The following is a 25,106-nucleotide window of genomic DNA, read 5'->3' as shown; positions in this document are numbered from 1 at the left end:
GATAGGTGACAGAACAGAAAAAAGGAGAAAAGGCAGTAATGAAAAGAGAAATGGAAGAAATGCTTAGTTGGAAAAAGCTCCCGTCTGGATACAACCAATATATTCTTTTATTTTAAGAGGAGAAGAGGAGTGTTGGTCATGTAGTGTTATAAAGGGCTAATGTACTTATTGTGCCACCAAGGACGTCCATTTCTCCTTATCCTGCCTACAACAAACAACTTGTCAGGAAGTGTCATTACTTAATATTTTCCCTATTCTTGATAATGCATCTTGAAGGTGAAGAGGACCGTGGCAGCGGGGGTGACAATGACGGCATTTCAAAGCCAAAAACACTGAATGCAGGTGAACTCAGAAGGAATGTGACCAAGGAGATATTGACGAGTTAATTCGGCCATACGAGCATTATGTGGACGCTGCTTGCAGTTGGTGTTCAGTTCACCCCAAAGGTGTTGAATAGGGATGAGGTCAGGGCTCTGTGCAGGCTAATCAAGTTCTTCCACACCAGATTGGGAAAACCATTTCTTTGAGGAGCTGGCATTAAGCTGGGGGGGGTGGGGGGGGGACTGTCGTGTTGAAATAGGAGAGGGCCAAACACAAAATGTTGCCACAAAGTCCTAACCAACACCGTCGTCCTGGAGACTGTGTTTTTATCTCTCTAGAAACAACCGTAAGAAAGAACAGTCAGCCCTCCGTACAGTATGAAGTAGCGATTTTAATCAGCAGTAACCAGACTAGACACTTGATACGACATTACAATGGCAGCCAAGTCACAGTTGTGTTGAATATGTAGATAAGTAGGCAAGTTGTCCCCTATGCAGTTTGCCATAACAGTAGACATACACTAACTCTTGTCGTTCTATCCTTGTGAGAAGAAGAATAAGAATAAGAATGACTTTATTTATCCCGGAGGAAATTGTTGAAGGACATAACACATTCCCTAGCCCCTCTCCCTAACCTTAGCCCCAACCCTTACCTTAACCCGATTGTAACCTCAACCCTAAAACCAAGACTTAACCCTCAATTGGCCCTTTGAAGCTGTGAGAAATGTCCTCACAGCGATGATGTAAAACCAAAATTTGTTCTCACCGAGACATGTGCATTTATCCAGACGGTCCAAAGCAAGACTGTGAGATGCAACAATCTTTTGCGTAAATGCTGATGAATTCTATTCATGTTTGTATAGAAGAGATCCGGTATTGTTCTTTTTCATCTGGGTGGTTCATTAGACTTCATCTCAGCTGCTCACAGTCTGACCTCTGCTGAGAATGAGTTTGATCTCCACACTGAAAATCAGAGTAAATTCATATGTTTTCTTTGGGATTTAAATGGGCTGTTTATATTCTTTTACCCACAGTCAATTTGTGGAATAAATGTTTTTATACAAGGGAAAAAAGGTAGCAGCGCTCAGGTCACTGTTGGCTGAACTTGGACTTTTTTTTCCTTTTAGCCCAGTGACAATGACAATTTTTGCATTTCATTACTGATGACTTGTGATTTCCTTCCACTTGGTCAACCAGCTTTGCCAGTGTTGTGCTACTGTTGTGTGGTATTGTTGCAATCAACTATTTTTTTGTTCCTTTTCTTATGTTATCTGCAAGTTTCAAGTATCTACAAGGTCACTCACATGGCAAAGAACTCCAATGAGCATGTAGGTAGCAATACAACTTAAAAATTGAGCAGGTGGCGCAGAGGACAGAGGACTGCCCAAGAGTTACGACTAAATGTCCAACAATAATTATCCAAAACATCAAAGAAACACAGAAATGGCTGCATGTGTCTGATTTTCTTCTGACATAGCAGCAATAATAAGCCTTGGTTATACTCTCATATAATCACTTACAGTATAATATAACTAAAGAGGACATTCTCAGAAACAGGAGATCCAATGATTCTGTAAGATTAAATGTACTTTTAAGAATGTGGCAACGACACATGGAGAACAGGATCCAACAAACCAGCAGTAAACAACGAAAACATGAGCGCAGGATGACCGAAGCATTCATACAACAAACTTACCTCTCTTCCCTTCCCACGGTGGAATACAAAAAAAGAGAAACAGAAAGCACATACAGTCAGATAAATAATAACAAGTTCAATGTGATTTTCTTTTGAAATTCTAAATGAGGGGTCTGCAGTGGTTCCCTGGAAGGAGTCCCAGTCCCCGGGCTGTGGACTGCTGCACTTTAGCACAGTTAATGTCTGATTCTACCAAACATTTACACGAGTGGCATGCAAATCAAATATTTATTCATTCTTTGCAGATGTGTGGCATAAAACCCTTGACACCCTGAATGATTATTAAATCCTTTTGACCCTCAATTTCATATGTTGCGTGTTTACGTGTAAGATTTGTCTCCTTTAGTTGGCCTTTTATTTTGTTTGTCACAAGATTCTTTGTTAGTGATAAAAGCATTAAGGTTTTTCTTCTTGCTCCTTCGCTTGGCTGTAATGCTGCAAAGTTTGACACTAGAAGACTGTTTTCACATTTATCCGCTGAACAGGGAAAGTTTCTCTGTTCTTCCCTTAACTCAGAGTTTAAGACTCCAAAGCCAGTCGTGTTCCAGTATGTCACACCAGTGTGATGTGCTTGAGGCTTAAAGTGCACATACAGTTTGAGGCATCTTGTGTCCTGGAGTTAAACTTTCAAAATGGACAACAAATACATCATAAAGTCTCGATATTTCACCGGAGATGCCAAAGATGGAGGCAGAACGTTGTTGACATTAACACGGTAAACAATTATGATTCATCTCTAAATTTAAGCCATGACAGCTTGTGGCTCTGACAAAAAAAAAAAAACTCTGATAAAAAGCCTCTAATTTGTCGTTAACATCACATCTGAAGCTCAGAGCAGAAATCCACCGGTCGCCATGGCAGCGGCAGAGCGCGGCATGTTATTAATAGCTCAGAGACAGATGCCTGAGCGCCATGCTGCCACTTGGGGCTGATCAAACTGCCATGTCTCAACACCTATGATTGATCCGTTTTAAACCGTGGCATATAAACGGCACATGCATATGGGCCGTGGGCGTTGTTTTCATCATGTCTCTGCTGCAGATGTTAATGCGGCGCCACCACTTGCCGTGTCATCTGGCACTTATGTGTGGTCGCTGCCAACACGCAAAGGAAGAAAATGGACAGTGCTGGGAAAAGTGATCAAGAGCGTTAATGAAATGATCAAAAGACTTGTGGCGTCTCCGCCATTGTCACTTAGGAGAAAAAAAAGTGTCAGAGTGAAACTGTTCCTTTAATAAATCACACACAAGCAAGACAGACAAACAACAAAACTTCTTTTGTTAAGCCAGTCAGCTACTCACTGAGTCATAGAAAAGTTATTCTACCACGATTAGTCTGAGAGCATTTACTTTTATTGGATAGATGGTTTAGTTTCGGGGTCTCAGACTCAAATCAAGTTTGCCTCTTGTCATAAGATGTAAAAATATATACTGGAAAAAATACTATTGGGTTAAAAAAAGTAGTGCTGTAAAAGAAAGTTAACAGTGCAGTTATTGTCAGCGGTGGTGCTTTTGTATGTTTGTATTTCTTAACTGTTTTTACAACATTAATCAGTTATCAAAATTATCTTAGACACAGTATTAGACTAAATAATTTGTATAATAATAATAAATCTGTCAGTTGTTTCATCACTTTAATCTGCAAATTCCCACTTGGGAATAATGAAGTACCCTATCTTAACCTCCAAAACTAACAATTGTTTTTGTTAAGAGTTGTTTCTCTATAAGTTTAGTACAACATTGACTGCTATCAGTATCTGATCAGATTTTGAAGTTGGAATAAAAATAAAAAAACGATCATTCTTGAGATACCTTTAAGAAATGCTTTCAGTTACACATTTTCTTTGCAAAGTAGTATATGTTCTTTTCTAGGTTTGGGTGTAAAACAATAAAACAAAATCAGAAAACCACAAAACCAGCGTCAGGCAGAGCTGTCCTGAAACAACCTGCGCAGGTAAAAATAAATAAAATACCTCTGAGTGATGTTCGTCATTCTGCTGCAGCACCTCGATGCAGAGCTCTCCTAGTCGCATCATGTCCTCTAGTCTTTTTTCTGGAGCTGCCTGAGCATCCACTGAAGGTCCAGCAGGAAAGCAGGAAACATCCAGGATAGAAATAAAAACACCAAATTAATATGCAGGAATGTTCATTCACAAACATGACTACATTTCCCATAAACCTAAGCTGACGGTTTGCTGCCCCATTAAACCATCGTTCAGCTGCATCGTAGGTTTCCTTTGATAGTTTCTTGGACTATTTTGTACAGTGGGCTGTGCTGTAATAATATCTGTGCAGAGGAGTCAGTGAGGCAGGAAGCTGTGGACAGGAGTCACACAGCTTCTCATTCTTTCCAGTGTGAACTGATATTCAGCTGCAGTTTTTGAACCAAAAGTACCTGAGAGAAACATCACTAATGTCAATGTCAGAGTACGTCCACATTAAGCTAGTTATATTTGTGAACACATCTTTTTTTCTCTCCATCCACACTAAAATAGTGAGCCCAACCACTCAGCTTTGCCAAGACCTCCTCCATAGTACCTCCATAGACTACCTCTGTAGTCGGAAAGCTACTTGGTGTTTCAGTGTGTTTGGGGAGAACTGAGCTTTTGCAAAAAGATGACATAAGCTGCCCAGTGAGGGTCAGGGGCTGTGTGGCAGTCAAGAAGGACTTTGTGTCATTGCAAACCTTCTCTGGGACCATTTTAAATGTCACTATAGTCAAACACACTGTTGTCTGTTGTCGTTACGTTGTCTACCACACGTCTGTGCCCAGGTGCCCATTGTCTCATAATTTGTCCATAAAAGCAGTAACATTCATGTGTTTCTATTATCATGATGGAGACACGGGGTGACATGTAATAAGGGCCCCACTTTGGACTCAAACCAGGGACATTGTGGTAACGTACACCTCTGACCTCTGCACTCTTCTCCTTCTCTAATTCATCTTTAATGTGGTGTGAAGGCCTTTTTCTTTGTCTACAGCAGAGGAAGCAGCAGGTACCCTTGATCTGAGCGTATTCAATCAGCTGACTGTAGTTGATTCGAGCTGCTTTTTCCAGACACTTCTGCACCAGCTTCTTCATCTCCTCTGGAGGAACAGGCGTAGTGATGTCCTTCATCAAAACCTGAAACAGCACAAAGATAGCACAATTATGGTAACAGTTATAGGTACCTTTACTCCACTGCAATAGTTACATTGATTTCACACATAAAAACATGATCAACTTATAAAATATGATGCATTATTATAGTTCAAGGGCCTTGAATACCCACACAGGTATTTTCATTTATTGTGGATAATCACTCGTGGTTAGGATTTGGACTTTGGCTGAGATTTATGTGAAGTCCAAATAATAATGTTAAAGTTGTAAAAACTAACAGAGGAGCCCCTGAATACCTGCATTTTTTTTTCTTATTGCACATTATAACTTGAAAAACATAACAAAAAATGTCTTTCAGGAATTTAACACTTTGAAATGGGTCATTATGGATAAAATGCACTTTTACTTCGGAAAGGACATTTTGACGTTCATACTTTTAGATGTGCATTCATTCTCAAAGCAAGACTTTTACTTGTATTTTTACACTGTGGTCTTATTTCTTTTCACGTGAAGTATATGAACAATTCGTCCACCACTGGCATCACAGAGATAAGGTCATCCACACAGGCACACAGGCAGTTAAGTTGAAGGGTGGATTGGACAGTAAAAGATAAATTCCATGTTTTCAATGGACGTGCCCACAGCCCCCTTTGCATCATCGCTGTGTGTGCGCAATACTGCCCAATAAATGCAAGATGTGATGTGCTTATATTAGCATTATGAAACCATGTGATTGGATAGGGCAGTCACATGGCTCAAACTAACTGTCTGCCTCTACAAGTTTAAATTATGCCTATATTTCTTGTTTATCCATGCGAGTGGCGTGCCAGTGTCTGATGCAGATAAATTATTGGTAAATGACATCATAAGATTTAAGCTATATGATTTTGTGAATCATATAACGACATACACAACCTTAATAGCTCAGTTACCTATTATTACCTATACACGTGAAGCCTATACATAAAAAGACGTGCTATTTTCTGCATTGCTTATAGCTTCATTTGTTTAATGTAAACTGCAACTGTCAGAACAACATCATAATTTCTAATTTAAGGCTCTGAGTGTCATAAAAATAAAGTTGATAAAGATTTTATCAACACAGAAAATGTTACAGGGACATATCTGAAATGCACAAGTATCTAAATGTGTTCCTATACCCGCTCCTGCAAGGAGAGCGTTGCCTTCAGGGCCCCATCTGGTCGTCCAAAGGGAAAGCAGTACCTGCAGATGCAAAATGTGGGCAGTCATCACATTTAGAAACAATCTCAAGGACAAATGCGTGGAAAAAAAGGAGGGGGAAAAGAATAGGAAGATGGAAGCAGCGGCAGAAAGACGTCAGTCAGCGTCAACAGATGGCTGCCTCCTTTCATCTAATTACACTGATGAAGGAAGCTTTTCTCACCTCCAGCTCCGTCTGAGCACAGACGAGGCGGTTCAGGGAGGTTTCACGTTGTTAATTGACAACTGAACAGAACTAAATAAACAAAGGCACGTGGTCATTCAGGTCAGCCATTTATTGGACAAAAACCTACAAGCAGATGTTCTGTTCCTTCACACTGATATGACTGAAAGAAACAACAAAAATGTGGGTTTTTAAAAATATCATCAAGCAGGACTTTGCTTGAAGACTCTGTTCATACTTAAAGTCACAAGTTCATGATGTTCACTTAAAAGAAAAAGGAAAATCCATTTAAGAGCGTGTTTTTGATTAATGTAAGGTGTTAAAAGGTTTAAAGGTCAGGCTTCTGACAGAAAAGTAAAACATCTATGTTATATGAACAATTATGATATATGAATTAATGTGACACTTAAGAAAACATTTCATGACAAAATAAATCAGATTGAACTGAAAGTCAGTGGAAAAAAGCATGTATGTAACACAAATGCATTTGTGTAACAGATTCACAAAAAGTCACAAGTAATTAGAGTGTTTTTCAGGTGCATATCTGACTGAAGACATTTTGAAGAATGTAATCAGCAATGACCCTCTCAGCCTGACACAGGCATGTAGGTCAAACCTGTGCAAGTGGTCCATCTACAACGTTTAAATTCTACCATTTTGTTTTACCAAATAGATTTTGGAAGAGACAGAAACTGCTCTGATCTAATGGAAAGATTGAAACAAAGCAGCAGATTAATGTCCAGGCTCTTGAAATCACATGTTGAGCCATCACATGTGGATGCACTGTTCAGGTGTCCGTATACTATCGGCGATATGGTGTATAGTTGGTGTGTTAGGAACATGACACTAAAAAAACTGACCCCCTAAAAAAAAGTTCAACTATATTCAGCCTATCATTAGTTGGGGATAGTTTTAAGTATGGGTGAAGAAAAACAAAGATGAAACCAAGCAGTGATTACGTAATCTTTGGATAATCTCCTTCCTGTGTAAGATACAATAATAATCATTAGAGGCAGTAAAGAGGAGCAGCTGTAAAATGTATAACCTTAAATGAATCTTTAGTGGCTGAGCTCAGCTTTAATCTAAACTAAACTGTGGAAATCCTACTCTTGTCTGGGGGACATTAGCATAATCCCGGCATTGTCTCGGCCATTGTTTACCAGCATTATCCTCTTGTTGAGGTGAGTTAGTAATGACTCCCGCTGATCGACCCCCCTCCACAGCCCTGACCAGCCCCTCCGCTCCTCTCTGGGGCCAGATGGAGGGCCCCTCTCAGGCGTGAAGGGTTTAAAGAGCTGGGTTTCGGGACAGTTAATGGCACAGGTCCATTCAGACGAGTGTTGCTCAAGGTCTTGGGGCTGTCGCTTTCACACCGCGCTCACAATGTGTTCACACGGCGGCAGCGCCGCTGAATAGCAGCACGCAGATGCAGGGAGGTCTCATCAGCTGCTGTCGACGCATGTCCTGCACCTGTTGTGGTCTGCTGATGGGGCTAAAAATACCCAGACTGCCTGGGTTCATTATGATGGAGTTATAGGAGCATACCAGTGGTTTTCCCTTCACACCACAGCTCACCATTTAACAAAAAATGCTGGTATATTATTTCAGTTTAATTCAGTCTCCCCTTCCTTTCAAATATCAAAATCTATGAGTAGACTAAAATAACATTCTTGAGCTGTGTATAATCCATTACAGTCTGCATTATTAATTGGCAATGTAACATTATTGTACTGAGGTAAAGCAGTAAAATAAAAAAACGCTATTTCTTCTCCCTGTTTCCCTCTACTGGTAACACTCCATGCAGTCATAAAGAAAAGGACAAAGAGCAATCAAATGTTTCACTCCTCTGTACTTGACGAAGAGCCAATTTGGGATGGTAATTTGTCCATTTCAGATGATAATGAAGAAGAAGCAGGAGCAGAGGAAGAAAAAGAAGATATTGTCCACAGTTACCACCATCTCAGGCTCATGTAGAGTTCATTTTTTCCTGTTCATTATTTGGCATTATCTCTTCTTTTTTTTTTCATAAACTGAAATAAATGATGACCCTGATGGATGAGCGCTATAGATAATGGATGATTTCTGTGCAGTGCAGATATGAATGAAAACTGACTTGCACAATATTTTTGTGATTCAGATGAGAAGGTAGGTTCATACCTAAAATGTGTGATCTGGTTCTCTAGCAGAGCCAAGAGTCGACTCCTGATGGCCTCGAATTGCTCTTTTTCCTCCACGGTCACCGTCCCCATCCCATCAGGCCTGACAAGACAGAAAAAAAACACACAGTCAGCTGACTTTGATCTTTATGTCTTGGCTGCATGCAAAGGGTATAAAGTAGTTTTAAGGATGACCAAATAATGGCGGGAATGTTATGTTCACTTCCACAGCATTAAACACATCAGTCGACTCCCCACTATCTTTACTGGATCCATTTTCTCGTCCATCAAATGCAGCTGTGAATGTACTATTTACTATAATGCTGCTTCTCTGATCAAGTCTGTAGAGCGGATGAGGAAAGTGCTGCTGTTTTCCTTCTTCTAATATTCACTAGTCAAGAAGTTTCGATACAAAATGTTGATAAGAAGTGCTGCATGTGGTATTAAATAAGTACAGCCAATACAATACTTCAAAAACAAGCATTCTAGTTGTCAGAGGCTCCAGTCCATTGCAATGGTAGGTGAGTGGCACACTCTCAGTACACCACAGTACACGATAGCCAGATAAAATTCAGTTGTAATTTTACCTCTTACCCTCTGTCAACATGCTCTCTCTCTCGCTTTCTCTGTTGAGTTGGTTAAATGACTGAAAGGTAATTGTAGCGTGTATAATATGTGAATGATGAGATGTGGTTTTTTTTCAAGTGCTACAGCTATTTTTGGCTCTCTAGTGTCTGACTGGTTGGCCCCATCTGCACTAGGAGACCAAGAGAATATGGAGGTGAGATCGGCTCCACAACCAGCTCCCACCCTGCTGACCAGCTCTCCAGAGCGGCTCCTTCCTTCAAGACAGGCAGGCTGTCGGTCTTGTCCTCTCTCTGCTCTGCACTGTCAAACTAACCCGCTGCTTGATTCCCTCCTGAATCAAAAGGTGAGGAGGTGAAGCTGGTAAATCTGTGCGGGTTGTGGAGCTTTTAATTCTCAAGAGAAACTAAAATACATCAGTATAGTGTTGGTCATGCTACATTGCTACGTGGTAGAAAAAAAACAGAAGAAATGCTGCTGGAAATGTCGCATGATTTTGAAAATAGCGATGCTACTCAACTGCCACTGCAAAATGAAGTGGCAGCACCGTTACTAGTAGACATTTGAAGTGTGACGAAGATGTGGAACAACTGGAATGTGATGAATCCTGTGTAAATGAGGAAACATTATTCACTATTCACTCTGCTACAAAAAAACCTCCGCAAACATCTGCAATTACCAGCCAATGTTTTTTACAAGCCTATGTGGAAATAGAGGGATTATGTAAAACATAAACACAAGTCTGTTTCAAATAAAGGGCTGGTTCTCTCCTTAGTTGAGCTAAATGATGGGTCTTTTTCACTATTTTAGAATTTGAAATATGAAACATGAACTCTGGAGACTGAACCTTCGATATGCACTCAACAGAAACTCCACTTTATAAAGACTTCCTAATTAAAATACCATGTAAGGACCCAAGAACATGTAAGAGCCTGCATCAGTTAAAGTGTTGAAAGATGAAACTACAGCAGCTCTAAAGTACTGTTTTGAATGCAGAGACTGGCACGTGTTTGAAGATGCCGCCAATCAGCAGAATAGAATGAAATGATTCCCCAACCCAGAAAGTCTGGATGACTGGAGAGATGAGGGCCCCATCCAGAGTCAAAAAAGCTGCTTATCGGTCAGGTGACAAGGAATCATACAAAGCTGCCAGAGCCTGAAAGCCAGAGTCTCAACACCATCAACACCAAAGATACAGTATGTGGCAGGTGATTCAGAACATCATGGGCAACAAAAGCAGAAGCAGCCCCATGATGTGCAAGGCCATGCTACCAGGTAAACTTCACACATTCTACGCTCACATTGAACTCGACGACTCACATGTAAAAGTCTGTCCCACCTGAAGAGGCCCAACCACAACCAGCATCCACAGTGGCTGTAAGGAAAACCCTGCTGAGAGTGAACATGAGTAAAGCTGCTGGGCCTGATAACATCATCGTATGTGTGCTGAGAACACGCGTCAACCAGCTCGCAGACATCATCACTTACATCTTTAACATATGACTGGATGACACAGGAGAGTGTTCCCACCTACGTCAAGGCATGAAAATTCATACTGGGATGAAATCAACAAATTTGCATAGTGGATTGCAGAGAACAACCTCCTACTCAATGTCAGCAAAACCAAGAAGCAGATCAATGATTTCAGAAAGAAATATTTTGTTGAAAAGGCATTCAAAGTGTGTTTGCATATTATGTCCACGTTAAGGAAACCTTAAGATAGCAAAAGTCCAATTCCATGTTCTTGCCAACTTTTCCTGAGGAGCAATAGACAGCATCCTGACTTTAAACATCACAAACTGGCATATGGGATGTGCACAGGTCAGGACAGGAAGGCTTAGCTGTGGGTAATTAAAACAGCTCAGAACATCAGTGGTGCTCATCTACTGAGGTGACTTGCCTGCGCAATGTCCCAAAGGACATTAACAGTCCATACCCACCCCAGCAACAGCCTACTCATCCTGCTGCCGTCTGGCAAGAGATACAGAAATTTTCACCAATGCAACACTAGACTCCGCTCAGCTTCTTTCCTCATGCTGTAAGACTGCTAAACTTATCCGTAAAAATCCATGAAAACAGTTATTTTAAGTAGCAGAATCTCATTGTGCAACCCTGTGTTGTAGAATGACAATAAATGGCCCTTGTACCTTGTGCCTTGAACAAAATGTGAAGGCTTAGAAAACAGCTCAGGCTGCTTTACTGTCTTTGGTTTCTTATTTGCTCTGACAAGTTTGACTGGCTTGTTTTCACCAAACTAACCGATAAAGCAGTCAAACTCTCAACGCTGACCTCAAAGTCAACCAATCAAACAGAGAGCTGCTCAGGCTCCTCTTTCTCCTCCACAACTCATCCGGCCAGCAGGAGGAGAGTCGACAAAGAAAAAACTGTTAGTTGAGCGCTTCATTAATGTCTGTAAAGCTTTCATTCCCTTCTTGCCTTCGTCTGAATAGGCACTCTGGCAAAAAAGGGGAAAAATGCAATCAGTACCCAGAGCGACCAGCCTTGACTTTCTGGGCTTTCTCTGTGCAGCTGAAAGAGAAAAGCACCCTCTCCAAACGGCACTCGCGGTCGCTGGAGGGAAGAAGCGAGGAGGTTGTCTGTTAATGAGTTGTTCTTATAAAAGCCTTCGCTGGTTCAGCCCCTGACCGCCTTGTCTCGAGTACCAACAACTGCTGAGCTCCTCATGGCGTGTTCCTGACTCTCCAAAGTTGAAAATAAAAATGTGACAAGAAACACACAGCAGCAGCGAATCTGATGCTCAGCAGAGAGGGAACCAAGTGATATGAGGATATTCAATAGCCAATGATTAACTTCCTGTAAATTATGATTATGAAAATAACTATATGACCAGGAAAGTGAATAAGTGAGAATAACTATCTATTTTACAGTATTATATATATATAAGCAACAGCAGAGAGAAAATTACAGAAGTATGAACTAATAACACAGCCTTATAATAAATATAATCTAATAATTAGAAAATAAAACTGAGACAGACATTTCTGTATATGTAGCACTACAGTATAGGTGTCATGAAATCCCACACAGGAATGAAAATAAAATACATAAAATGCTAGAAATTCTAATGTAATGACAGTAGATAAAATAACACAATAACATAAAATATAAATCGCAGTCACATGAAATAAAAATATTAAATTACATACAAGATCTAAAATATATGAAATCTAATTATTAACTAAATTACTCTACAGAAAATTACATTACATGAAGTATGAAATTGAAATATAATACAATTAAATAAAACAAAACAAATCAAAATAAAATACAAATTAAAACAAACAGAAGATATATGTCAAATTATGTGTAAAGTAAAACTATATAAAATAAAAGATAAAATTACACAAAACTTAATTACATAAAATAAATATATGACATAAAATAAAACCACAAGAGTTGAAATATAAAATGATATTAAAAGCATAACTAATTGAGCATGAATAATATATTTCATAACAGGTTTAATTGAGATAAAAGTATAATAATTTACATTTACAAGAAATTTTGCTTTTGGTAAACAACTATAAGCCACAGAGTTTTTCAGTCTAAACAGGAATATTTCCTCAGAGGATGTTGGTGTTTTTTAGGGTGGAGGTTGTAGACGAGGAGCTGGATGACAACAGGAATTGGTCGTGTATTGTGTGAGAACATCAGCGCCTCTCTTCAGCTCCACTCTACTCAATTTGTTCTGTAATGAGAGGCAGCTTTCTCTGCACAACAGCACTTGTTAGCACAACTTCTAAACCCTGTTGTTCCCCAAATCTGTCAATTCATTACTAACACCACCCGCACCCCCTCATCACGTCCCCTCCACTTCCAACAACTTCTATTTAACAAGCACCAGTTAATCCTGAGGGAACATAAAGCAGAGTTGTCGAGAGGAGCATGTGTGCTCACCCACGTAAAGGCAAGAAAAGCTTGCTTTCATGTTGGAACAGCCAAGGGCCTCGCTGGACTCTGGGCCCCTGCACGGACAAATGAAGATGTGACTGTGGTCAGAGTCTTCTTTGGATGGATAGATAGATGGAGGGAGGGATGGATAGCCTGAGGCTCCAAGCACTCACAGTTAATGCCAGCTGTTCTGTAGTCCAAGTTGTAATGAGCTGTAATCTTCATCAAACAATTAGTTTCCTCATGCAGTGAGGTGGTAGAAAATAAGACTGACTGAGCAGTTTTGCAGCTCCCATGTCACTTGTTACACTACAAGTTCAGTGTAAAAACAGCAGAACGTTCTCTGTTTTTAGAGGGAAAAACCTTCAATTATTGCTTATTTTTTTTAAAAGACATCAAAGGGTCTTTTAGAGATGAAAGATTCTGCATACTGTCTACACTGCAATTTATTACATATTCAGTTATTGAATTATTAAAACGTTATTATGTCAGGCAGTCTCATTGAGATTAAGATCTCTTTTACAAGACAGACCTGAGAACAAGCAACATTCACACAAAACACACAACAGGAATTTACACAATACAAATATAAACAATGACAACATTTTCTTCAGTGCAACATTCATGATGAATGAATTGAAACAGAGATCTAACACAATGACCATGGCTGCAGCTATTTTTCAAATCACTGAATAATCTGCAGCTTGTTTTCCGAATTAACTGCCAAAAAAGTCAGAAAACAGTAAAAAGCGGTATTTTATTTTCCAACGTAACATCTTAAAATATTCCTCTTACAATACTATAAGATAAAGAAATGAACACGTTTGGCACTTTTGCTTAAAAAAGCGACTCAAATGATTAGTTGATTACCTGAACAGTTGCTGATGCATTTTCTGTCTCCCTTTCCTATGAGTATATTTTTGAAAAATTAAGATTCAGACCCTGTAACCAGAGATTTTCATCTGTGACATTACTGCCGTCTCTTTACATCAAAATTGTTAAAATGACTGCAAATGCAGAGTTTCCCACGTGAGAATAATCTATTTGCCCTCAGGGGTGATTGTCAGGTTGTTTAGGTGCTGCAGGGAAACTCCAAGCCCAAAATGAGAAAAAAAACATACACTTTTTGTCTTAAGATGCTTTGAATCCACCAACTTTTGATCACAAGTGACAATGAATTGATTCATTTAAAACAACTGACGGAGAAGTCATTTGTCCGATCAATAAGTCTGCACATGAATGCATCATTTCAGCAGACTTTTTTCCAGTGCTGCATTTCAATCAAAACTCCAGAAAGAAGAAATGAACACAAAGCACAGAAAACTCTTTTCTTTATGGGGTGAAGGTGGTAACACAAATGAATTCAGTGTGTTGGAAGCTGGAATATTTTTCTCTGATCATCACAAAGAGCTCATCAAGAGCTTTCAAACGATATGTGAAACTCAATCTTCCCCCAAATGTCACTCACACCCTCCACTTCCTCTGAATCGAATTACTGCAGAAAACAAATAGGATGAGGAACAAGTTGGCTGGAAGCCAGAAACAAACACGTAAAAACACAACACGGTGTGGTGTTTGGGTTGGTAGCTTTCCTTACGATGCCATTAAATCCAGTCAGATGTGTGTTCATGCTTGGGCTCACATGGCGGAGTGGGGAGCGATGCGACAGCTTGTCGGGGTTCAGACACATTGTTGCTGCTAAATGAAGCGAGCGCGTTGGAGGCGAGGCTGCTGTCAGTGCTGCGCTGGATCCTAGGGGGGGCGGGGAGAGGAGTGGGGTCGGTAGACTCAGGCTTGTGTGTTTACACTCAATGTGGCTCAAGTGTAAATGATAAGTACCATATCCGCCTGCGGGATCGACCGAACCCTCTAGCTGTTTGCGTCTAATGTCAGTTGACAAGAGTCGTCATGAGTCAAGCTCGCCAAGCGGCATGGCAGGGTACCGGGGGTGGACGCCACTTCACCTTAAGAGGTGTGGAAAGGAGATTAAGCTGAGTGGCAGGTGATCATGTGTGTCACCTTCCTCATCCCCCATTACCTCTGCAGAGATGAGGGGTCGTTCTGTGAAGGGTTGGGGGAGGTAAAAGCTCCTGTCACATCCAGTGTCACTGTGGTGTGGATGGTTCGGCGAGGAGAAGATCGGACGTGACAGGTGAGAGGGAGGCGAGCGGAGCCCCCTGGCTCTGGTAATGCTCCTTTAACCCTGATCCCAGTTCAAATGCACCCGTCTCATCAGACCCACTCAGACCAGTACAGGATGAATCAAAGTGTCACAGCTCCTTCACCTGCTCAGGCTTAGTTGGTCCGTCAAACCTGCTGCACAAAATACTTAATGACTTAATGTCTTAACTTAGAAGGTCATTAAAGCGCTACTGCCGCTCATCATTTCTCTAATCCAGATGAACACGTTAATTTACATACATGTAACATCAGTGCCACTTCACAAGAGAGACGTCACAGGAACCAGACACACAAAGTGGATACTTCCACAGATCACCTTACTGACGCAGTTACACTTGGGCGAAGAAACGATTATTCAGCTTGGAGAGACAAATGTATTTCTTTAAATAATGGATAAGTTGCGTCATAAACCACCGTGGGTCAATTGGTTTTAACAACATGATTGCATCTTGGCACTTGTTTTTGGTATCAGATAGCTATCCGTACCTGCAATTAAATGCTGACAAGTGATATGATATTAATATTTAACATTGTTTTAGGGCGCACAGGGATGATTTGCAGTCGAATGTGTGGGCCCTGGTTCATTTGGTTTGGGAGTGAGTTGTTGGCTGGGCTCACCCTTAGAGATAGGGTAAGGAGCTCAGACATCTGAAGGGAGCTCACAGTAGAGCTACTGCTCATTCACATCGAAGGAGCCAGTTGAGGTGAGTTTAGTCAGCTGCCACAATGATGAATAAAAGCAGGGTATGGAATGCCAGCTTTTCTTTCAGACACAAAATAAAGATAAGATGGCTTGCAGTGCACAGTCATTAAAACCAGTAACATAAGAACAGAAATTTGTTGCAAAAAAATCAACCTGCTGTAAAACATGGAAAATGCTGGTGCAACTACTCTAAACAAAATTAAAATGCATCTGCTCAAGAACACACAGCTTGAGTGTTCAACCTGATGCTGCCACAATCAGTGGACATCAAGGGTAAGCATATCTTGCATAATAAAGGTCCATTTTAGAAGCTATTTTGAGTCTGAACATTGTGAAAAGAAAAATAGCCTCATCTCAGAGTAAATGATCATCCATAAAACATAGAAAAGGGATCTGAAAAGTGTTTAAGCATAGTGAACAGAAGTGGAGCAAAAATGATTTTGATTAAGAAAATTACAGTTATGAATAAAATCTTTCATCACACAAAGAAGAGATAATTTAATTAATTTAACCTGTGAATAGGCTTTGGAAAGCTGTGCATTAAGAAAGAGAATGCAACCATGAAAAAGGTAGGGTTTAGGTGTTAAATTACATAATAATTGAAAAAAAATTTCAATAGTCAAAAATCGACAAATCTTAGACCACAAAGGGTTAGAGGTGTCTCCAAAGAACCTTGAAAATCTGACCTCATCTGTGGGAGGCTTTCATAAATCAAGAAACTATTTACATCTTCAGTCAAGGTCCAACACATTTCTCTCAGTCAGAACTGAGAGTTTTCTTAAGAAAAGCACAGTCTGATACACTGTGAATATATTGCCTTGAAGTATTAGTCAAGTACTCTCCCGTTGATCATTCTGTCACATCTCCCTTTGTCCTCTCTGCTTCCTGATGTAGTTTCGTCTCTTCGAGCAGCCCTCCAGGGAAAACTTGAGTTCTGTAATTAAGTTTGTTTTTTTCCACCTCCAAGCCTGCCAGCCATCCAAAACCTTCTTTTCCCATCCACACCCACTCAGGCAGCTCCAGGAGCCCTGAATGGGCATCAATTATTCAAATTAGAGCTCCAACTGACAAAAAGCCAATTCCAGTAACCCCACCCCCATCCAGTTTATATCTGGTGATTTGCTGGAGAAGCTAATCATTACACTCTCTAATTGACTAAATGAGTCCACAAAGACAGAAAGCACAGATATCAGCAATTACCAGCCGGAGAGTCAAGCAGGGGCTGCTGGGAGTGAAGTGGAGAACTGAACTGCTGGAGCGATGCTGATGCCAACAAGTGGCTAAAAGACACTGCTGCTGCTGCTCATATTTGGGCAGTTCACTGGCTGAAGGTGACCACAGCTGAACTGCCCTTAAGACACCGTTCAAGAAAACCAGTTCTTTCAGCAACTGCCCATAAAGGACATTTGTTTATGCCCAAATGACAAAGCCATATAGATGTCATTCTTTATATATATATATATATATATATATATATATATATATATATATATATATATATATATCACTACACAGAAATGAAGGACATAGGGTACAATTCTTGAACAAAGTCTGTTGAAATCGGCACCTTGAGTAGATTCTATGGAAGTCTACATGAAGTGCACTCAGGGCATCTTGATTCAATTTGATGAAATGTGATTTTGGAAAGCATTCGGCAGTCCAGACTTCATGATTACTTCCCACAAATGGAGTTGTGAGTGTGAGGACGTTCGGACATTTGGATTCAGCCTGTGTATGGCTGAAAAAGAGCATCTGTGCTCAGTGAAGATATACAGAATAAATGTCAAGGTCAAATTACAGTCTGTTCACAGAACTGCTCTGCGATAGTTGTTGCTTTATACGTAAAGTACATACAGTACTGTTCATTTTTAAAATACTATGTTATAAATATAAAATAAAGTGAAAGTTACTATCTATTCTGTAAATCTATTTTACTCTGAAAGTATATTGTTTAGATTTGACAGTTTTTTCCCCCACAGGTCCACTGAAGTGGTATCATTACTGTGCTACTGTGTACAGTGAAGACTCAATTTAAAATGTAATACAATGGATATCCAGTTATTAATATATAAGCAGTGCAATAACTTTATTAGTCTGACTTTTTGTTGAAGCTGACATGGAGACTACCAGAAGTCGGCTAAAATAGGAAACAGACAGATATTCTGCGCAGTAAAATTTCTTAATGTATCTATTTTCTAGATTATCAATTTTTTTCCTCCAAATTTGAGATGTAGAATTTCCTCTACACTGTTCCCTGGCTTCCCACCAACACAAATTACCAATTCCAAGCCCTTCTCCTTGGAGCCACACCTTTTAGTCTCGGCCGGGTTGGATGGGACCTTTACCCTGTGCCACCTGTGCAGCACGGCCATCATCATTGTATTGAGTCAGTGTCGGTTGATGTACCTGTTTCCATGGACGTGGGAGGCGCAGAAGGCGTAGCTGTAGTGCAGTAATGTGGGGTCAACCAGTGCGTTGTTCTCTGAATATTCCATCAAATCCTTCAGGTAGCTCAGGTGACGGTGACAACCTCGCACACCATACCGAGCGCAGTACTCATCCAGAACGAACACCTGGCCGGGACTGAACCAACCCTGAAGACAGAAAACACACATCAGATCTGTTACACAACATATAACTAGAAGAGCAGTCTGAAGTCCTGCTAGCGTACTCTAGAGGCTGCATTACAGCCCCAGATCCAGTCTGCAATTTTATCTTTTAATTTAGAATAATTCAACAACAATTTCCTACTCAGGTTGTAACAGTGGGCCATAAAAATGAGCTTTTAGTTTCAAATTAAACATTTAGGAAGATGAACCCAACTAAGCAACTTCTCAACGCAAACACCTTTGGTACCACCAACAGCACCCTGATTGTCAGCGGAGTATCTGAAACCAAAAGGATTTTTTCCAAACTGCCATGCCACAGTTGGGAAAGGACAGTTATAAATAACAAAATCAACATTGGGTGAATTCCATTTAGCTGTGTTTGATTTCAGGGTTCTAGTATTGTGCGTTCTGTCATGGCTAAGTGGAACAATTTAAAAAAAAAAATCATTGATGTTGTTCAGCACAACCTGTGGCAAAAAACTGTCATCTCTAAACTGAAAAAAGCTGAAAAGGTCATTGATCTACCCATGAGGACTAAGGAATCATCACAGTATCAGATTATTGGAGAACCAATAAAGCAAAAACTAAGCTACCTGGTAAACAGCGGTTTGGTACAATCTCCACTCACACCTGAATAACCAAGATTCCTCCCTCACAGCTTCCTGTTACCATGGGAGACGTAAACAGACACGAACCCACACTGAACACCTTTTGATTCAATAAAAATACTATCAATACTTTACAACAATTAAACATTGAAGTGTAAAGGTTGAGCCTTCAACTATTCTCTGCTAGAGTAAAAAAAGAAAAAAACAGAAAGGTGTGGAACGACTGGAACATCCTGAGATGTTCATTAGTTCATTCATCCTGCAAGTAATCACTAAATTAGGCATGAAACTTACAACGTTAATTAAGATTCCTCACGGAAGGAACATTAACAAATTAGCACCTCCACCAAGATGACGCCACACACACACACACACGGGCACGCACACCCGGGCACGCACACACACACTCTTCCTCATGGCTGCTTCACTCCTCCTGCCAGGCGACAGGTGACTCAGGACAGAAGATGAGCAGCACAGAAACTGTTTCATGTCACCTTCAGAGCAGTTTGTTTCTGTAGCAGATTATGGGCCGTTTGAAAGATGAAAGAAAAAAAGTCTCACACAAAGTGGAAGCTCTTCTTTATTTTTATCTGTTTTGGAGATTTTGGGTTAAAAAATTGTTGCAGAAATGTCATGACTTAATATTTCAATTTCAGATACTGATTCATAACTTTACATGTTAAAACGGACCATAAAGAGGTACCTTAAACATAAGTAAATATATCATTAGTAAATACCACTCTGGTGTGACACATGTCTATTTTAAATGAACAATAACAGCATCTTAACTTTCTTATTCATATCTTGATGCTTTTGTAATTCACATTTATGGTTCAATACTCACATTTAAATTAATCAGCTGATAAATCAAAGTGTGTCTCCACATGAATTTGAATCTCGCTCATTTTAACAACCTTTTTAGGCTGAAGTTTTTACCAAGAGAAGCAAATAATCAATGATTTGGTTTTGGTGCTGATGTTCACAAGTGACCGATGATAAGTGCTAATCTTGCAAAAGACAAAAGTGAGAATTAAAATGAGTAAAGCACAACGGAGATAATTTAATATAGATTTCAGCTGTTTTTAAATAATTGGTGTTTCCATGCAGGTGTTTTTCAACCATATTGCAACATTGATATTTGACAGTTATGCAAATCCTGCATTATGTTTTTAGAACACTGTAACTATGTGCACATTATGGTTATGAAAAAAAAAAGCATTTGTTGAAGGTCTGTGACCTTGGAAGTGTATCTCATAATGTTCACAGACATCTGTTATTCTTGTTTCTTATGAGCGTTCATGTCATTGCTGTTGAAGTAAAATTTCATCTTTTGACAAATGAGAAAATGAAACTAGAGGCACTCTAATACAGTTAAAACCACACAAATCATTTCTCAAAGATCATTTAAGGACTTGAAATTAGACACATTATTTCCAGTATTTTATTTAGACTCTAGCTGACATGCCTCCTGCTTCCTGTCAGGGTTAACTGGGCCTGGCAGATTCCTCGTCTGCAGGCCTTTTAGTGTCGCCCCCCTCCTCCCCCTTCCCTCCAGTCCTCAGTTTGTTTGTCGTTTTCTTCAGTTTCTTTCTTCATTTTTCTGTCTGTCTGTGAGCTCGAGCTATTAATATCACACCACAGAGAGAGAGAGGGGCCTGTCGACGGGCGTGAAGCGACAAGATGTTCCTCTGTGACAAACAGATGGCGAACTCCAGTCTTGGCGCTTACCGCTCAATTAGCGGCTAACGAGCCGACTGCCTCGTTAGCTCCATCAGCCGCGGCTGCACGTCTCCATGTCAGAGAGACAGTGTCCGCCGCCTCCCTCTGAGGAACGCCATGACCCAAAAAAGTGAAAGCAGTGCGTGGCTCTAAAGCAACAACCAACTCAGTTTGTGGTTCCTCACTTGACTACGGACGCCTGACAGGAAGCTGAGGGACTATAATGCTGAGGGTTATTCAGGTTTTACCTCAGGGGCTCTCGGTTTTTGTCAAAAAATGATTGTGACCCTAACAGTCAGATAGTTGTCACTACGTCAGATTTACATAACTGAGGCCTCCACAGTAGAATATCCTATTTTCAAGTGCATAGAGGCAACTCATTTATTCAGAAATGTATAAAAATATCCCAGAAATCAGTGGACCATTTTTGGACTGTTGGTGAGACAAAACAAGACATTAGATGACATCATTGTGGACTCTTGGAAACTGTGATTATGTGACATTCAATTGATTGATCAGTTTAAGCAATAATAACTATGATAATTAGCTGCAGCTGTAATTGAGTTCTAATTTAGTATCTTTTCTGTCATGTGCCTTTACAGGGCAGTTTGTCAGCATTTAACACGATGTCAGAAAACATGGTTCCACCATCACTGACAATAACATCCTAAAGTTGATCCTTGATCCTCAGCATCTGACCATATAGTTAGCAGGACCAACACTGGGACAATGTAGTCATTTCTATGAAAAAGAGACAGAGATTGGCAACAAGGGTCCTCAATAAACCTCAGCAATGTAACTTGTAAGGCAGAGGGGAGAATGTTCTTCGTAGCCGGTTTGATCTTTTACTCTGGTTAGTTTAGCCAGTGAGCCAACTGCTAACAGTGCTGGAGAATCAGCACTGTTGCGATGGTTACCTGCAGGTTAATATATCTCGAGCTCTGATGGTTAAACGTTTGCCTTGGACTATGAGTTGTACAAGTACTGTATATGATTTGTACATAACGTTGTTGGCCGACAAATCAGAAACGTTTTAGTGGTATAAATGAATAAATGTTGGACCACCAGAATTTCATTTCGCTCCTAAGTTTGGGTGTTATGGCCCATTTCCTATTTGTCTCGGTTTTCGTGTTTCCTGCACGCAGCAGCAGGCAGCTGTTTTAATCAAATAAATCAGGTTTATCAGTGAGGAAAGTGGAACATCTAGCAGCTAAAGAGACGTTTTTCTAAGGAGTTAATGGAGACCAAACCAGAGCTAAAAGTAGAGTGAATATTGGACTTATTACCCATATTATACTCATATTTACTGGGTAGTGACAAATATGCCAATGTAATGACTGTTTGCCAACATGTTTGCCACAACAGAATGCATTGGACAAAGTGACCTTTGTAAAGGAACCACCGTGATTTGTTTGCTGATAAAAAACAATAATGACAACCTCTTGTGTTCAGGAATCCACCGATTGTTGCACAGATGATATTTTCTGCATGAGAAGACCACCACGATTTTTTAGGTACACAAATGTCATTTTCAGACCAACATTAGAACTGCAGAAAAAGAATGCAGCCTTTTTCCCCACAGTTTAACCTGGTTTAACATTCGTCATCAAAATCCTATTTCATAGTGTTATAAACTTCTGTGCAGTGTTTGAGTGAGTCATAAACCTCTAAACTCAAAGATAATGAGACTCAAACTGGACCTCCTGTATCATATTTTATCATCCCATCTGTCTTTTACCTGAAACAACATGCCCACACCAAAGCAGCTCCATGCATTTTTTCATGAAGAGCTATTTTTGGTCTAAATGCTGCATTAGGCCGAATTCATTTTGGGTCGAAGATTTTGTTTGCGCACCAATTAAATATCTGCAGTGTGAGATACAAAGACCAACTTTCTGTTTTTTTTTTCTTTAGGTGAAAAAGTTCTTGCAACAAAGTTCTAAGTGATACTGTATAATGGTTTAAGCTAATTCAAGAATATCCTTTCCCTTTGTAGGTGCCACCTACATGGATGGAGTCATGGCAGAAACCCATTTCAGCTGGAACTCAATGCTCCAGCAGCTTCACTGGGGGATTTAACCCTTCAATCGTGAGTGGGAACTACACTGATCCCGTTAGCAGGACTCTGGGTCCCAGTTACAAACCAAATTTCTGCCTAATTACTGTTGTTGTTGTTGGGTTCAGCTCTTTGTGAATAAAATATGACCCCGTCTATGACATGAATCCAAGCCACTTCTCAACAGATGTCCCCCACGCCGAGGCACTGGCCTTTTCTCAGAGTGTTTGGTGAAAAGGGGCTCAGGCTGGAATACAAAGCCCTTGAGTTTTCACAAAAGGCTAAGGAGAGAAGAGCTGGAGGGGCGGTGTGAAAGGATTGGTCTAATTGCAGAGTTGGAAGGAGTCCTGGTGAGGCAGGTAGAGAAATGAAAGAAGCACAGATGTCACTCTGCTGAACATCTCATCATTCTGCTGCTTTTAAAAGGTGAGAACACAACGCAACACATGTCAGAATGAGTGGACTCTATCTGAGATCTTAGTTTATGCTAAGGTGGAGAGTTCAGTGTGATGAAGGTCCACATTATGTTATAAAGGACTCACTGTCACAGGTACTGCACTATGGTGCAAACTATGAAAACCTGAATGAAAATGTCAAGGAAGAATGGAAGATTTAATCATTGGTATTACTTGGTAGATTTGAAGAAAGAACGTCTGTGCTGCCTTTTAGCCGGACTAGATCCTACTAGGGATGTGCATCTCCATCAGTGCGGGCAATGTGATGCACACCGCCAATATTAAGGACACCTATGAAGCAACTACCAATGCTGTGGTAAAGATAACAGAAACATCCTATTGTGCCTAACGTTAATGGATCATAACATATCGGGTATGGAATTAATCTGCAGTTCAAACTTTTCTATCAATATCAGTTTTTCAGTTTACACACACACACACACACACACGCACACGCACACACACACACACACACACACACACAAAAACTGAATGCATAATTGCTAAATAAATAAATAATTAAATAATTGCTTTAGTATTTTCCAGCCAGGATTTCAATCATACCACACCACTGACACTGCTCTTGTCAAGGTCTTGAGTGACAGTATTTTGTGCGACTTCCTCTGTGATTTTTCTATTTATATTGTCAAACTGAACAAGTAAAAGATACAACTACACAGTTTGAGCTTCATGATTTTTGCTTAGTTGCACGCAGCACAAAAACCCTCATCTCATTTCACCTCAGCCCCCACCCCCCCTCCACTCACTTATTTAAGATTGACCCCCTCCTCTCTTCCCCCTCCATTGAGTCAGCCCAGCAGTTGTCTATGAGGGTCATGTTCCTATTTGGAAAGTATTGATTAGAGCGTTTATCCCTTCAGTGTGAGAGAAACCCCAGGCTATCACACACACCCTCTATCTCACACACACGTGCATGCACACACACACACACACACTCTCTATCTCACACACACACACACACCTCACATCTTCAAACTGTCTGTTTTAGTTTCATCAGGAGTGCTTTTGTCATTCTTTACCTGACTCAGTTTCTTTAGCGATGTCAGTTATTTTAAGAACATGACGCAGTTTACATTTCACGTTTCTCAAGAACTGACAAGTTAATGTGAGAAGATGTGTGAGAGATATAAGAAAGGAGAACACCACCTTATGATACTCAAACGTCAACAACTTCAGTTTGATCGAAAGCAGATATCTGATGTGCAGTGGATGTGTCAGATGTTGTGCGTATGCCGACATACCAGGCAGGAGAAGGAGTCGTTCATGCGGTGCTGTAGAGTGTGTTTCTGTAAAATGGTGAATAGAGCTGCATGGTCGAAGCGACATGGAACTGCAGAGATCAGTTCCTCCACCCCCTGACGCTGAGATGGATCTAGACCTGATCAGGGAACACAGAAAAGGGGCATTTTTAAACAATTATGCATTAATGTGTTATGGTTGAGGCCCACTTAACTTTAACCTTTAGAGAGAGGCTGGCGTAATGGGTAAAACACAGCCAACATCAGCTGTGATTGGACATGAGCTGTGACCAGCATGAAGGTCTTAGTGCCATAAACACTCATCCACCACCTTAACCTGAC

General features: G+C 40.4%; 1 protein-coding gene across 1 annotated transcript in view; it reads right to left on the bottom strand.

The window, feature by feature from the left end:
• The window catches only part of LOC139200878 (calcium-dependent secretion activator 2-like), a 109,296-nt gene that overhangs the window by 36,221 nt on the left and 47,969 nt on the right, over positions 1–25,106 (bottom strand). The window contains exons 10-15 of the mRNA XM_070830024.1: positions 24,768–24,904; positions 18,465–18,652; positions 8,679–8,780; positions 6,277–6,340; positions 5,017–5,140; positions 3,989–4,089 (exon numbers count right to left, since the gene is read on the bottom strand). Of these exons, the coding sequence (XP_070686125.1) occupies positions 3,989–4,089; positions 5,017–5,140; positions 6,277–6,340; positions 8,679–8,780; positions 18,465–18,652; positions 24,768–24,904 (716 nt within the window). The remainder of the gene's footprint in view (positions 1–3,988; positions 4,090–5,016; positions 5,141–6,276; positions 6,341–8,678; positions 8,781–18,464; positions 18,653–24,767; positions 24,905–25,106) is intronic.

This window comes from Pempheris klunzingeri, chromosome 5 (genome assembly GCF_042242105.1).
Source record: "Pempheris klunzingeri isolate RE-2024b chromosome 5, fPemKlu1.hap1, whole genome shotgun sequence".
In the NCBI taxonomy this organism is placed as follows: domain Eukaryota; kingdom Metazoa; phylum Chordata; class Actinopteri; order Acropomatiformes; family Pempheridae; genus Pempheris; species Pempheris klunzingeri.
Note: the sequence above shows the minus strand (reverse complement) of the source record. Positions and strands in the feature narration are given on the sequence as shown.